Here is a 13197-nt window from a genome sequence, read left to right as displayed (position 1 = left end):
AGCATATGAGGGCCTCCCACCTGCAGCTGCTCTGACTTACACGGGAGCTTTGCTCCTGTGGGGTCTGTGCTGTCTTGCAAACTTGTTTGCTGGATCAAAGATGTGATTTTTATGAAAGCCAGACTGGAAGTTGGGTATTTTATTGGTTTGTTTCCACGTTGAAGAAACAGTGATGTGCTCCTGAGATGGGCAAGAATCAATGTTTTACTTATTCCACGTTCAGAGTGGACTGCAGCACGGGGGGAGCATGGCTGAGCCAGGACCCGCTGCTGGGTTTGGCATTCCTTCTGCTGAAGGTGAGCCGAGATAATGGAAGTTGATGCTTTTATTTAATGAGCAGAGCGGTGTGGTTTGGGATCTGGCTCGGGCCGGCCCTGTCCTCACAGTGTGCGTTAACCTGGTGTAGAGGGGTTTCCATCATGTGGAAACGAGCGGGTTAAATCTGCGTCCCTGGGGTCGCTGGTGGGGCCGCGCGAGGTGGCGACTGCCGCGGCAGCGTCCCCACCACCTCTCAGAATCCTCCTTCTAGCAGCTATAAAAGCGAGTTCCTACTTTCTTGTGGATTCCTATCGCAGTTTTCCTCCTTGTGGTTCATGGAGTAAGAACTCGTTAACGGGTGAGTAACCTCTCGGTCCTTGGTGCAGCTTTGCCGAAGTCTGATCTCTCTGCAGTGCTCTTTGAGGTTGTGCTGCTTGATCTCCACCCAGCAACAGCTCGGGTCCGGGTCCCTGGGGGAGCATCCCCTGCGCTGGGTGCTGCACAAGCACCCGCTGAGAGACAGTGTCTGGCCTGGAAAAACTCTCAATTTGAATTAACCTGCAAAAAGCATCTGAAATAGCTGAGTCAAAGGTGCTTAAATATGAAAATGGGGAAAACGAGACAAAGCGTACTGTCACAAATCTGCTCATAGCTCATTTTGACAGGTTACCTGACAGTTAATGTCTCTGTTAGTAAGAATCAAGGATTAAAAAAAAAAAAAAACCACAACAAAACCACGAACAAACTGAAAGCCCCATAACACCCTCTGCACTGCCTGTCTTCCTGTGCAGTGACAATGCTTGTGCTGCAGCAAGCTATCCTGCCGATTTCTTTTGAATAAAATGGACAAATGTATAGTAGAATAAAAGCCCCATCTCTACTGTTGATCTAACTTTGGCAAGACTCCCTTCAAGAGCATCTTCCTTGAGCCTCTCGTGGCATATTAATATCTTTCCGAGTAGGAGTCAAGCTGGGGTCTTACCGGCTCTGGAACAAACGGATCTATTCCCTTTGAACTGGTTGACATCCCAGACGCAGCCACCGAGCTGTTGCATTTTTCATAGAAATGGGTTTTGAATGCTGCTCGCTCCAGGACCTGGTCCTGTGCTCCACCAGCCAGTCTTTTTTTGTCGTCGTCTTTGTCCTGGTTTAATCCCCTGTGTTTGGAAATGGTGCCTCTGCCGGCGTGTGGCAGATGTTGGTGGAACTTGTGATACCTTGGGAGCTGGCGGGGAGGATGGCTGCGGGCAGTCTAGCTCTCGTGATTACACTAACTAAAATCTTTCACCTCTCTTCAGGGAATATTTGGATTTGGAGAGTGCCTGGTGCTGCTGAAATGATGCCGCTTTGCTGGAAACCACTAGCCGTGAAGGACCGAGTACTGTTTTCTGGTCCGGAGAGATGGCCCTGGCCTTCTGGAGCCAGACCGGCTGGTACCCGCCCCTGGATCAGTCACAGCTCTGTCCCTGCCACGGGGATCAGCCCGGAGTTTAGTGCTGGTCTGCGTGTTGTAGCCACACCTGTGTCATTCCATTGAAGGGCACTTAAAAGTACTTGGAATAGTTTCCCTTTTCCTCCTGAATAGAGTTCCTATGTCTGCAAATGTAGTAACAGCAGGAGATTTGGTGTCATCAGTAGGAAAAGTTCTGCTGCAGGTCTACAGTGATGCCGTTCCTCACTGCGCTGCTAACGGGTTGTGGAGCACCTGAAAAGCTGCGTCTCCCCCATCCTCCTGCTGGGTTTGGATTGCGGGTGTGTGGCGGGGCTGTCCCGGCGCTGGGCGTTCGCAGGGTGGGTGACATGGGACCTGTGGCCCCGGGGTGTGGGGTGCGGGTCCGGCTGCGGGGGCTCTGCCGGGGCAGCCCCAGCAACCTGCCGGTTGTGCTGGCGGCTCTTGAAGCCAGATGCTGTTAATCCTTTTGCTTCTCCCTGCGCCTGTGCTCGTGAAGCGTTTGCGGGAGGATGCGGAGCGCAGTTGCCATGGCAAACCGCGGGATGGGAGCACGCGCTCCTCGCCTGCCTCTGAGGTTCTCTCTCAAATGGTTCCCGCCAGGTACAAGAAAATCCTCATTTCTGCTCTGTGCTGAGTCCTGGCTGTTGATCCTCGCCCTGTCCAAGCTTCAGGTACAGTCTGGGTGATAACACTTGGCCGTGCCTGTCCTCCAGCCAGGTAACCCACGCCTGAGCGTTGCCCACGCGCTCTTAAAAGATGAATGAAAGAAATCCCCTTCTGGAAAATTAAATTATTTAGTTCCTTGCAGGGATTATCCAACTCTAGGAACTGAATGAAAAGCAGCTGTTAGTTTAGCACAGAGCATTTCAAGCTGCTCTACAGAGTTACTCGTTGTTCGTTTTGTGCTTACAAGGTTTTCCAGGTCTCTGTGCTGCTGGGGCTCAGGGAAATGTGGTTATTGAGGATGGAAACGCTCCGCTGTGGTCGGCCTTACAAGGTGGTCGCAGGGAGCCGAGTGCTGGAAAATCACAGGGCTGATGTGCGTGTGTGTGCTGCGTGGGGCTGAGCATCCGTCCCTTCTCAGAGAGCCTGGTGGATTTTAACGTTAAATACCGGAATTAAAGTCTAAGTGTGTCTTCATCCTGCTGGTTATTTGCCCTTCTCGCAAACCAGCCTACGCCGTGCAGGCAAAACTGACCCAAATCTGTCTGGTTTCCAACAGACAACAGTAAGTCTGTATTAAGAACCCTTGGAAATTTCCATCTGCACTCAAGCCTTACGATAGCGATTTGAAGTACAGCCATGATGCAATGTAGGATCTATAAATGTGCAGAGGTCAGCTCACCCAGCTTTCTGCTATGAGCTGCAAATAATTCTGCAAGTTCTCATTCAGTAACGGTTGTTTAATCATTAAGACTATCAAGTCTCCAAGATAAATACTGTAAAGATAAGGCAGTGTCAAATGATTTGCCTCTGCCTATTTTATTGCTCGTTAAAAGAGCTGACCATGGATGCTGGCGATGCCAGCGTCTTTCCTTGCAGCAACACCACGGTAACGCACAGAAATACTTGTTAGAACTCTTTATAGGCATCCGGTCGAAGTCTGTCCTGTAAAATGTACCTGCACTGGTTCAACAGAAACTCCACATAGGCTCAAGTCCTGCACTTCAGCATTTTAAATGTTAGTGGCACTCGAGCATGTTCTTAAGTGTCTGCTTAAGTGCTTTTTGGAGTTTGTGCACTATGGTTTGTGTGGAAAAGCAAATGAAAGGTTGCAGATCCGTGTGATGAAGCAGGAGAAACAAACATTGGAGGGGGATGGATAAAGGAGAGGTGGACACGGGAAAAGTTCTGTGTAGCTCCTAAAAAGGATCTTTGGAAGCTGCTGCTGGTTTTTGTGCCACCGTTTCCTCTACTAATTGACACAGTTGCTGTTGTCACTTGTTTGTGCTTGCACTGATTTGTTAAACAAGGACAGATATAAGTGTCTGCTAATGTGAACAGATTTATCTGTTCTCATCCCCACGCCTTCTCACACAAGCACAGTTTCTATCCAGCTTGCTGAGCACACCTTGGTTCCCGGTATTTAATCTTATCCATGAGGGGCAAAGGGTGGTAGGAGCAGGGCAGTTTTCTTTGCACATTAGTGGCATCTCTACATAAAAAACCATGCCGGAGCAGCCTCTGCACAGAACGACGTAGGAGGAACGTTGGATTGAGACATAGCTCAAATCAGGTCTGCAGCGATCACTAATTATGTGTTATGGTAAACAAGTTACACTTGAGAGTTGTCATTGCCAGCAAGTCACAGTTCAGGGTAAACAGATACCCAGCGCAGCCCTGCCAGCTCGTGAAGGTAAAAATAGACCGTGTGTGGCTGCTGTGACCCTTGGGCTGCGCGGGAGAGCCCGGGCAGCCCCGGGTTCCCTGGCCGGCGCGGTGACTTCTGCCTGTGCTGAGCAACCCGGCGGCCTTGGCTGGCACGTCCTGGCACAGCCGAAAGCCTCAGTCATTCCTGCCCGGGCCGTTTGTGTGTTGCCCACCTGCCCTTGCACGCTGCTGGGTCCGGTTCTGCCCCTTTGCTGTTTCATGGAGCCAGAGATGATTTGGGGATGAGCCCAGAGATCACTGGTTTGTCCCTCAGGAGGTTCTGGCAGGATTGATGTGCCTGAGAGCGCTTTGGAAGCCACGGCTGGGAGGTGCTGAAAAAACAATCATTATTTTATTGTTCTGGTTTTGTCTCTGTTTTTAAGGTGAACTTGAATTACATATGGGGAGCATTATTTTCCTTCTAACTGTCCTTACCCCGAGCAGCGGTGAGAACAGCAGCATGCCCTGGGCTCCAAGAAAACAGGCAAGAAACTGCCAACCCAGCTGTTCTGCCCGCGGCACAGCGGCCATGGCCCTGCAAAAAATGGTTCCTTCTCCCGGAACTTCCGAAACAAATCAGCCAGGGTTTTGCACAGCGCTGAAATTTCCCAAGCAAGTTTCCTCCAGGGACTTTTATATATTTTTTTCTTTTTTTTTTTTTTCTTCCCCAGCCAGTCCTGTGGCACGCGGCGATGCCAGGGCAGTGCCGCTGGCACTGGGCGCGCAGCCATTTGGCTGGAGCTCCTGCTGATGGGTGAAACACGTTCCCTCAAGATCACGCTTCTGTTTTGTTGTTTCAGTCCTGTGCTTAGTAATAACTAGTTCTTTTGTTGCCTGAACGTGGAGCATTTCCTCTGGAAGGCTCAGGCAAACATCCCAGCTCCTCAAACAATAATGGTAAATGTTTAAAAGCCAAGGACGTGGAGTTAATCTTCACTTTTGGGCTGTGACCTTCCAGTGCCATCGCCCCGCTGGAGCCCCCCGCAGCTGGTACAGCCGCGGGCCGGGCACGACGGCATCGCCGTGGGCGCCGGTGCTGCCGGTGACCCGGGGCAGCCCGGCTGCGACACGGTGCCAGCACCGCTGCTACGGTGCTTCGAGAGCTGCTGGTGAGAAGCACCGGATGAACCCTGGGTGTGTGTTACATGCATCTCCCATAATAAATACCCGGGAAAATAGGTGAAAGCTGGATTTCTTTAGCAGGACTTAAAATCCCTCTCCCAAACCCCTCGTGTGGCTGCGCTGGGAGCTGTGGTGGCAGATGAATTTGGTGGACTGGTTGGAAACCTGCCCGAGGTCACTGTGCCCTGTGAGCCGCTCGGGTGGAATCAGGTATTCTCCTGTCCCATGGGTCCGTGTGGGGGTTCAAAGAGGAGCCCCAAAAACCCACCAACCCCACCACTCAATCTGTATTCCTGTGATTTCGCCAACTTGCTGTTAAGACCTTTCGTCTGTAGGAAACAAGCTCTTGGGAGGGGAAACGGCTTGGCAGAGGCTCGTTTAGATGTGCCTGAGCTGGGATTCCCTGGAGCTCTGGCCTGACCCTCTCCTGGCGTGTGCCCAGCAACAGCCATCCCTGCGACAGGCAAGTGGAAATTTCCTTCCCATCCCCAGTGTCTTGTGAAAACATCGTAAAACATCTGTGGTGTTCTTTACCCTTGCTTACGAGAGGGGAAAAAAAAAAAACCAACTATAAATCCCGATCCTTAATTACCCACCACAAACACGAGTGCCGCCGGTGATTGCTCAAGGAGGTGCAGCGCGGTGTGTGGTGGCACAGGCGGTGACACCGGTGTCCCCGGCCGGGCGGTCTCTGCTGCGCCCCGGCGCTGGCGGGCTGGGCTGGGAGCCCCTGCGCGGTGCGGTGGAGGTTTGGGGGGGTTTTGGACATGGGCTGAAGTTCACCTTCCAAAGCTGCCGGTGGGTCCCCAGGCACCCTCACCAGCGATCTTTTATGTGGGAGCCGCACAAGGGGACGCAGACGGTCAGAGCTGCTGCTCCTGCGCCAGGAGCGCCGGGCAGGACCTGGGCTGAGGTGTGGGGAAATCGGCTTTGCCTGCGGTTCAGGCAGGCTCCTCCGGCGACTCGAGGCGAACCAGTCGCCTCACCGCTTGTCTGGGGTCTGCAGGAAGAGGTTCGGCGACAGGGCTCTCCGCTGATGCCATCTTTAAGGATTTAAAGCCTCTTAAGTGTTACTGCAGTAACCCAAAGTAAAACCCGTTTCTGCCGTGCGCGAAGGTAGCGGTGTCAGCAGTTTTTGAAGGCGTCTGCCCTCCCCGCCGAGCCCTGGCTGCTGCTCTGAGCCCTGGCTGGGGGCTGCGGTTTGCTCGCCCGCCGCAGCGCGGTTCCCGGGTGCAGCCTCCCCTGCTCCTCCTGCAGCCGTCCCCGCACATTTCGGGGCTCTCGATCTCACCGTGCTGGGACGGGCTCTGGTTCTTGTCTTAATTTTCTCACACAGAGCTAAGCCTTGGCCAGGACTGATTTTTCACGAGGAGTGGTTTTTCCCTCCCCAGAGCTACGCGAGCCATTTCCCAGGTTGCTGCTGCAGCTGCATGTCCCCGTGCACGCGGTTTCGTGGTCCTTGGGGCATGTGCTCCCTCTCGGCAGCACAGGTGGGTAAAAGCCGCCCGGTGAACCAGCCCAGCCAGGCTCAGCACAGGCGCCGTCACCCCAGGTACCTACAGGAAAGGAATTGGGTCCTGCAGTCTTGGCAGAAAACCCAACAACAACAAAAACACAGGGGAAAAAAAAAACCCAAAGCCTTGAACCAAGGAAGGGCAGTGATAAGGAGCTTTTATATTCCTGGGGGCTGGCCTATCAGCTTTTATTGCCCCCATTTTTTTTTTTTTTTTTTTAGCAATGCAAATCTGATCCATTTTTTAGAGCCTCCCATCCGCTATCTCTTCACACAGGTCGAGGGGAGCCTGACGGCGGGACAAGCGGGTGCTCCCCGAGGGTCCCCATCCTCGCACTGGAGCCCCTCAGGGACCTGAGCCTCCCGCATCTGCAACACCCCGAGCGCTCTGCTCTGCGGCATCTCCTCCATCGTGCCCGTGGTACTGGCTGCCACCAGGACTCCACCGGCTTTTTCCCAGCCCTGCTCATGGCCATGGCCGAGCGCAGCCGCCCCCGGGAGAAGGAGGTGATGATGGACGTGGACAGCGGGTCCCGGCCCTCGCGGCCGCACTGGTTCGAGCGCTACGTCCAGCCCTGCGCGGCCGAGCTGCTGGGCAGCGCGCTCTTCATCTTCATCGGCTGCCTCTCGGTGGTGGAGGACGCGGGGGGCACCGGGAGGCTGCAGCCCGCCCTGGCGCACGGGCTGGCCCTGGGGCTCTGCATCGCCATCCTGGGGGGCATCAGGTAAGGGGGGGCCGGGACCCCCTGCACCCCCGCACGGGCCGTCCATGCATGGGCGGGAGGAGATGCTGGTGTCCCCCACACTCTGCCTTGGGGGTCTTTCCTGCACAAACGTCGGTGACGGCAGGAATGCAGAGCTGCCGTCCAGCCTCGCGGTTCATGGCTCGGTGGCGGTCGTCCGTAGTGCCCCGGGTGCAGGGGGGTTCGCTTGGCTCTTGATTGCAACCTTTTATTTTTAGCCCCTTTTAAAACAACTGCTTAAAACCGAAAGAGAAGCATTGCTTTGGAAAGATGAGATGTTTCCTTTTAAAGGATGTCAGAATGAAAAATTTTGACACAAGTATGCTACTCCCCTGTGCATTTTCAGGTGAAAAATTTGGATGTAGTTTATAAATTGTTTCAGTTTCTCGAAAGCAAGGTTTAAAAAAATGTGCTTGTTGGCAATGGTGTCATTTGATGCTAAAATACAGGTTTACGCTGAAGGGAGAATCTGAAATGGTCCCTGTGGAGTTTCAGTCCTTTTCTCTGCACAGCACACGGATGGGGGGGACACGAGCTGGGCTGGGCTTGTATGTGAGCCCTGGAGTCCAGAGCGACCTGACTAATAATTTATCAGCGTCTGATTAGGAAGGATAACGCTACAGGGTGAGGCTTGTGCAATGGGGACGGGGTGACCCAGGGTCCGTGTGCTGGCAGAGCCCCTGGCTGCCGCTGCACCCTGAGCACAGCGAAGCCGCGGGCCAGGGCAGCAGCACGGGGCGCGTGACGAGGGGCTGCAGGCGTGTCCAGGGTGTCCCTGTTTGCTCCGAAGCCAGGAGGAGCCGGCTCAGCGTCCTGCGCAGGGAGATGTGCTGGCCCCAAGTCATGTTTCAGAGGTTTGCGTCCCGAGGCTGAGGAGGAGCGTGGCCGGGGATGAAGGCTCAGCTGCGGTCCGCGCCACGGCGGGGCGGGGGCTCTGCCGGGATGGATCTGCAGCCAGGTCCTCCTGGGCTCCCACCCGGCCCGGGGCCATTTGCAGCCCGAGCCCTATCCAGCCAAGACGTTCAGTAGCCTAAACACAACTTCTTGTTCTCATATGATGGGTCCCGAATTACAGCTGAAGAATAAGATGTAATTATAGTTCCTAGACACTCTGACTCATCGCCTTCACCAGCAATTATTATTAGGGCTGATGGGTTATGAAACCTGTTCATTAATGCATGTCCCGTGGTAATCGGTTTTAATTAGAAGGTATCTGAGTTTGTCTTGCATGTGATCTTCAAGATGAATGATCTGGGTCCTGTAACAAGGGGAGCAGCGGCTGCTGCCAGCCCTTCCCAGGCCGCGGTGGGATGCAGGGACACCTCTGTGCCTTTGCCTTTGCGTTGAGCAGAGGGACATACACCCCGAAACCCCCAGCAGAGCCCAGCAGCGCTGCTGCGACCAGGAGGTGGCCTCAGCCCTGCCTGACGGCGCTTGTCCCCGTCCCCGCCAGGCGGGGGACCCGCTGTCAGCCCCTCCCCGAGCAGCAGGGACAGGGATACCGGTCGGTGTGGGAAGGGCGGTACCTTTCCTCCCTGAGCCTCTGGCCCTGGAATGACCTTGGGGTCTCTGGGGAGCCAGCCCCCGTCCCTTGGCTGCCCCGGGACAGCAGTGCTGTGGGAGGGCTGGGCGTCCAGCGGGAAGATGCTGCTGCTTCGAAGCAGCAACTGCAGGGAAAGGAAGCGGCTGGATTCTGTTCTTCTGCAGCATTTTCTCATGGGAAGGACAGAAAAAGCATTTGTGGTTCCAGCCCACAGCAAGTGCAGCGCTTGAGCCCCCAGGAGTGACCCCCCCCGGAGACAAACCCTTCACCGATGCTCCTTTCTCCTTTGCAGCGGAGGCCACTTCAACCCCGCCGTGTCCTTGGCCGTGTGGCTGGTCGGCGGGCTGAACATCACCATGCTCGTTCCTTACTGGGTGTCCCAGCTCTGCGGAGGGGTGATAGGAGCCGGCCTGGTGAAGGTACGGACAGCCGGGGCGGGATCGCTTTGCCTAGGGCTAACCTGGGGTGCAGGGACTCCCCCGTGCCCAGCCCCGGGGTCTCCAGCACATTGGGTGTGATGGGGAGGGCGAGGGGGCCGTGGTGCACCAGTTCTGTGTGTAATCCAGAGCAACGGTGCCTCGCAGGGTGATGTGGCTCAGAGGTTTGCTGCGTGGGCACAGGGTCGTCTGGTGCCCGGTTCCTCCTCCCGGGTCTGTCAGGGTCTGGCTGCAGGACTTGGACAATTTGGCCCCATGCAGGCTCGGGTCTGGCGGTGCAGATGTGGGGGTGCTGCCTTTGCACAGTGCTCTGAGGCTCAGCTAATTAATTCTCAACAGCAACTGCCCTCCGGAGGTTTGCTTTGGCACACTGTTTGGGCACGGGGTGATGCACGGTGCCTCTGCAGCTCCAGCTGTTGTCACACACGATGTTTGCCTGCGCTTCCAGTTATGGCACCATGCTGTGGGGTTGATCTGTGTTCGGTGCTGCCCATTCCCAGCGCCCAGGCAGCCCACGCCCAGCAGCACAATGCCACGATGCTACCACAAGCCCCTCGGCAACTGGGTGATGCTGATGCCACCCAGAGAGCAGTGGCTGGCTCGCTATCTTGGGAGAGCCTCCACTAATGAGTCTGTATTTGCCAGGCACTTAAGGCTGGCTTTCAGGAGGAAAGTGCTGAGATTAGCTCCTCTTTAACCCGACGCTATGCCGCCCACGCTGTCCTGGCTGAGCACATATGCCTGCTCGAGCCCACAGTATGGCGCGTGGACGGCACAACCGGGCTCCCTGCGCAGGTGGTGGCAGCGAGCGAGCGGTACGTGAACACCAGCGGAGGAGCCTTCAGCGGCATCGCAGCCGACGAGCAGATCCCCTCTGTCATCACGGGCGAGATCGTCATGACCACCTTCCTAGTGCTGGCAGTCTGCATGGGCGCCGTCAATGAGAAGACCAAGACCCCGCTGGCCCCGTTCTGCATCGGCTTCACGGTCACAGCCGACATCCTGGCGGGGTGAGCTCGCGAGTCCTCTCCCCACGCGTGTCCCCACCGGCCGGCCGGTGCCGTCCACTCCAGCAGCCGCTGTCACCGGGCAGGGTGCCTGCAGCAGGGTGTCAGGATGGGACTACAGGCTGCAGGGACAGAGCCGATGCTCAGAGCTCCCTGCGGTGCTGCGGGGGCAGAGCCCGGGGGCTGCTCTGAGCAACAGCGTCAGGGATCCCCCAGCCCTCTCTGGGCTGCATCGTGGCTGCTGCATCCTGCACCTGGGATGGGATGTGCTCCCTCGCAGCACAGCACAGGACCTGCTGGCCAGGGCAGTTGAGGAGAGCCAAGCACACTGCAGAGGCTGGGGACGAGTCCCCTGGCCCCCTGATATTTTTGGGGGGAGCTGCGGGGCGCAGCCCGGCCGGGGACAGGAGGGGCCGGTAGCTGGAGCCCAGCACGTGGCACGTCAGCCAGAGCAGCTGTGACAAGTACCTGTCATGGGCTGATAAAACCAAAAGGCCACACGGGCGATGTTTGTCGTAGGAAGCCCTGAGCAAACAGGAGAGGCTTTATCTGGAGCCGTTCCTCGCCAGGGTGCTCGTGGCTGCTGGAAGCGCTGCCAAGCGCAGGCTCGGCGCAGGCGGGCGTTGTGGGCAAGCAGCCTGGGTCTTGTGCCACTGCAATCAGATAACGAGTGCATGCAATTATGAATGTTAATGGGTTGTTTAGTTAAGGCAGTGCCCCCTCTAGCGGGATTCGGAGCTTTTATTTAAACACTGCACAAACCTCGTGCAAATATTTATCCGTTGCAGTTGTCTCTTATCTGTAAACACTATCGTCTCTCCTGCCCTGCTCTGCTACCCACGCGTGTCTCAGAGCTTTCCTTGTTAAAAAGCCTGGCTCCCTGTAAGCCCCAAAATAGTCTCGGTGCTGGTGCTTCCACCCCACACTGGGTTTTCCCCAGTTTGCACATGCTGGTGAGCAAAGGCAGGTGTGGCTGGCTGCTGCAGGGCCGGGCTGGTCCCGAAGCAGCCGCTCAGCTCTGGGCATCCTGGAAGGGAACTGTCCCGAGACACCGAGCGGCTGTGCCGGGATGGACCCTGGGGTGTCTGCACCTGCTGAGCAGCCCGAGCAGGGCCGGGCGCAGCCAGGAGCCGTGGGAGGGGGACGCTGCTGCCCCCCAGCCCCCCCAGCCTGTGCGTGGCGCTGTGCAGGCGCGGGGGTGGGTGCTGGTCCCGTGTCCCGCAGGGTGACGCAGCCGCGTTGTTCCTCTTGCAGAGGTGGCGTGTCCGGAGCCTGCATGAACCCGGCCAGAGCCTTCGGGCCAGCTCTGGTCGCCAACTACTGGGACTATCAGTGGGTGTACTGGGCAGGGCCCATGGCTGCTGCCCTGCTCGTCGGGGTGCTGGTGAGGTACGTGCTGCCCACGGCGGTCGGGGGAGCATTGCAGCACGGGCTGACCCCCTTTCCCACCCTGTCACCCCCTGGGGGCTCTGCCCCCCTCCCTGGATCGAGGCTGCAAGCAGCCGCTTCTCTCAAGAGATGTGCAAGTATTGGAGGCTCCTTTTCCTTCTCTTCCCCACAAGGAGAGGGTGACAGAAAAGATCCAACCTGCCTCCAACTCCTCATGTTTGGCTGTTCTGTCTGTGTCTTCTCGCGGGGTGGATCCAGGCTCGGGCTGGCACTGGGTTTCTGATGCTCTCAACGGCAAAAATGCTGACCCAGAGTTTCTCTCTTTTTTTACCTCCCCAAAGGTTCCTGATCGGGGACAGGACTGTCCGCCTGCTGCTGAAGTGATGCCGTGTGCGGGGTGGTGTGCGTGCTGCCGTCCCCCCAGCACAGCCGCGTGCAGCCCCTGCTCCTGCCCTCGCCAGCCCACCCCCTGCCTCCCCCGGCAGCCCGTGCTCGCGAGATGGTTCACGTGCTGCTGCAGGACGGTGGGATTCAGCCCAGCTGAACCAGGCAGGGCCGGGCAGCACCGCTCTCACCTGGTCCTCTGCCAGCCCCCGCCGTGGGACGCGCTCCCCAGGAGCATCCTCTGACCCACACCAGTGCCCACGGGCATCGCCTGGGCACAGCGTCCATCCCACCAGGGCCACGCCAGGGTGCCCTGTGCCCTCGGGGTTGGTGCCGCTGCCCCATGCCCAGGGCTCCGGTGAGGGTGGCTGTGGCTGGCAGCCCCGTGCTGGGCTGGTCCAGCAGCAGCTCCAGCTCTCCTGCCCCCCTGTTGGGATGCTGTAACGGGAGCAAGAGCATCTTCCCGGGGCCACGGCCTGGCGTGCGGGGCTCCTGCTGCTGGCAGGTTCGGAGCAGAGCAAGTGCTTCCTATGCCCTCCTGGGCAGAAAAGCTGTTGCTGTGGCAGGGAGGATGTTCCCGGTTTTCTGATGTCCCCATGAGGCTGGCAGGGCCCTGCACAATGTCACTTCTCTATTTTCAGCTTGCCTTTTTGTTGGTTTTTGGTTGTGTTTTGTTTTGGTTTGTTTTTTCCCCAGCCCGGAAGGTGACCCACACATGCACGCACACATGCACAAAGATGTATTATTTTTTAAAAAAAGGACAAGGCTGTAGAGATGCTCAAGTGAGGAACTGCCGGAATTAAAGCATCCCTGCCTCGGGCTGTGTGTTTGCCTGCATCCCTTCCCTCGGGCAGCTCCCTGGGACTGGGCAGGGATGTGGTACCCGGGTACCCGCCGTGGGCAGCGTGGGCCCCAGGTGAGCTGGGCGCAGGCAGCTGCTCATTCAGGAAGGAAAATGATGCAGCCCACAGAAGGAGA

At 57.0% G+C, this 13197-nt stretch overlaps 1 protein-coding gene across 1 annotated transcript; it reads left to right on the top strand.

The window, feature by feature from the left end:
* Positions 1-7184: 7184 nt before the first annotated feature.
* On the top strand, positions 7185-12219 carry AQP8 (aquaporin 8). The gene is made up of 5 exons (XM_065645095.1): positions 7185-7441; positions 9295-9421; positions 10235-10449; positions 11701-11835; positions 12177-12219. Exons 1-5 carry the CDS (start codon positions 7185-7187, stop codon positions 12217-12219), a joined length of 777 nt encoding a protein of 258 aa, XP_065501167.1.
* The last annotated feature ends 978 nt before the right edge of the window (positions 12220-13197 follow it).

Source organism: Caloenas nicobarica, chromosome 14 (assembly GCF_036013445.1).
Source record: "Caloenas nicobarica isolate bCalNic1 chromosome 14, bCalNic1.hap1, whole genome shotgun sequence".
NCBI classification, from domain to species: Eukaryota; Metazoa; Chordata; class Aves; order Columbiformes; family Columbidae; genus Caloenas; species Caloenas nicobarica.
The sequence above is the reverse complement of the archived record's forward strand: the minus strand, read 5'-3'. Positions and strand labels throughout refer to the sequence as shown.

Excerpts from the sequence above, each read along its gene's own strand:
- AQP8 (XM_065645095.1), top strand. The coding sequence starts at position 7,185 with ATGGCCATGGCCGAGCGCAGCCGCCCCCGGGAGAAGGAGGTGATGATG. Across the intron at positions 9,422-10,234 it reads TAGGAGCCGGCCTGGTGAAG|GTGGTGGCAGCGAGCGAGCG; the intron begins GTACGGACAGCC and ends CTCCCTGCGCAG. Across the intron at positions 10,450-11,700 it reads ACAGCCGACATCCTGGCGGG|AGGTGGCGTGTCCGGAGCCT; the intron begins GTGAGCTCGCGA and ends TTCCTCTTGCAG.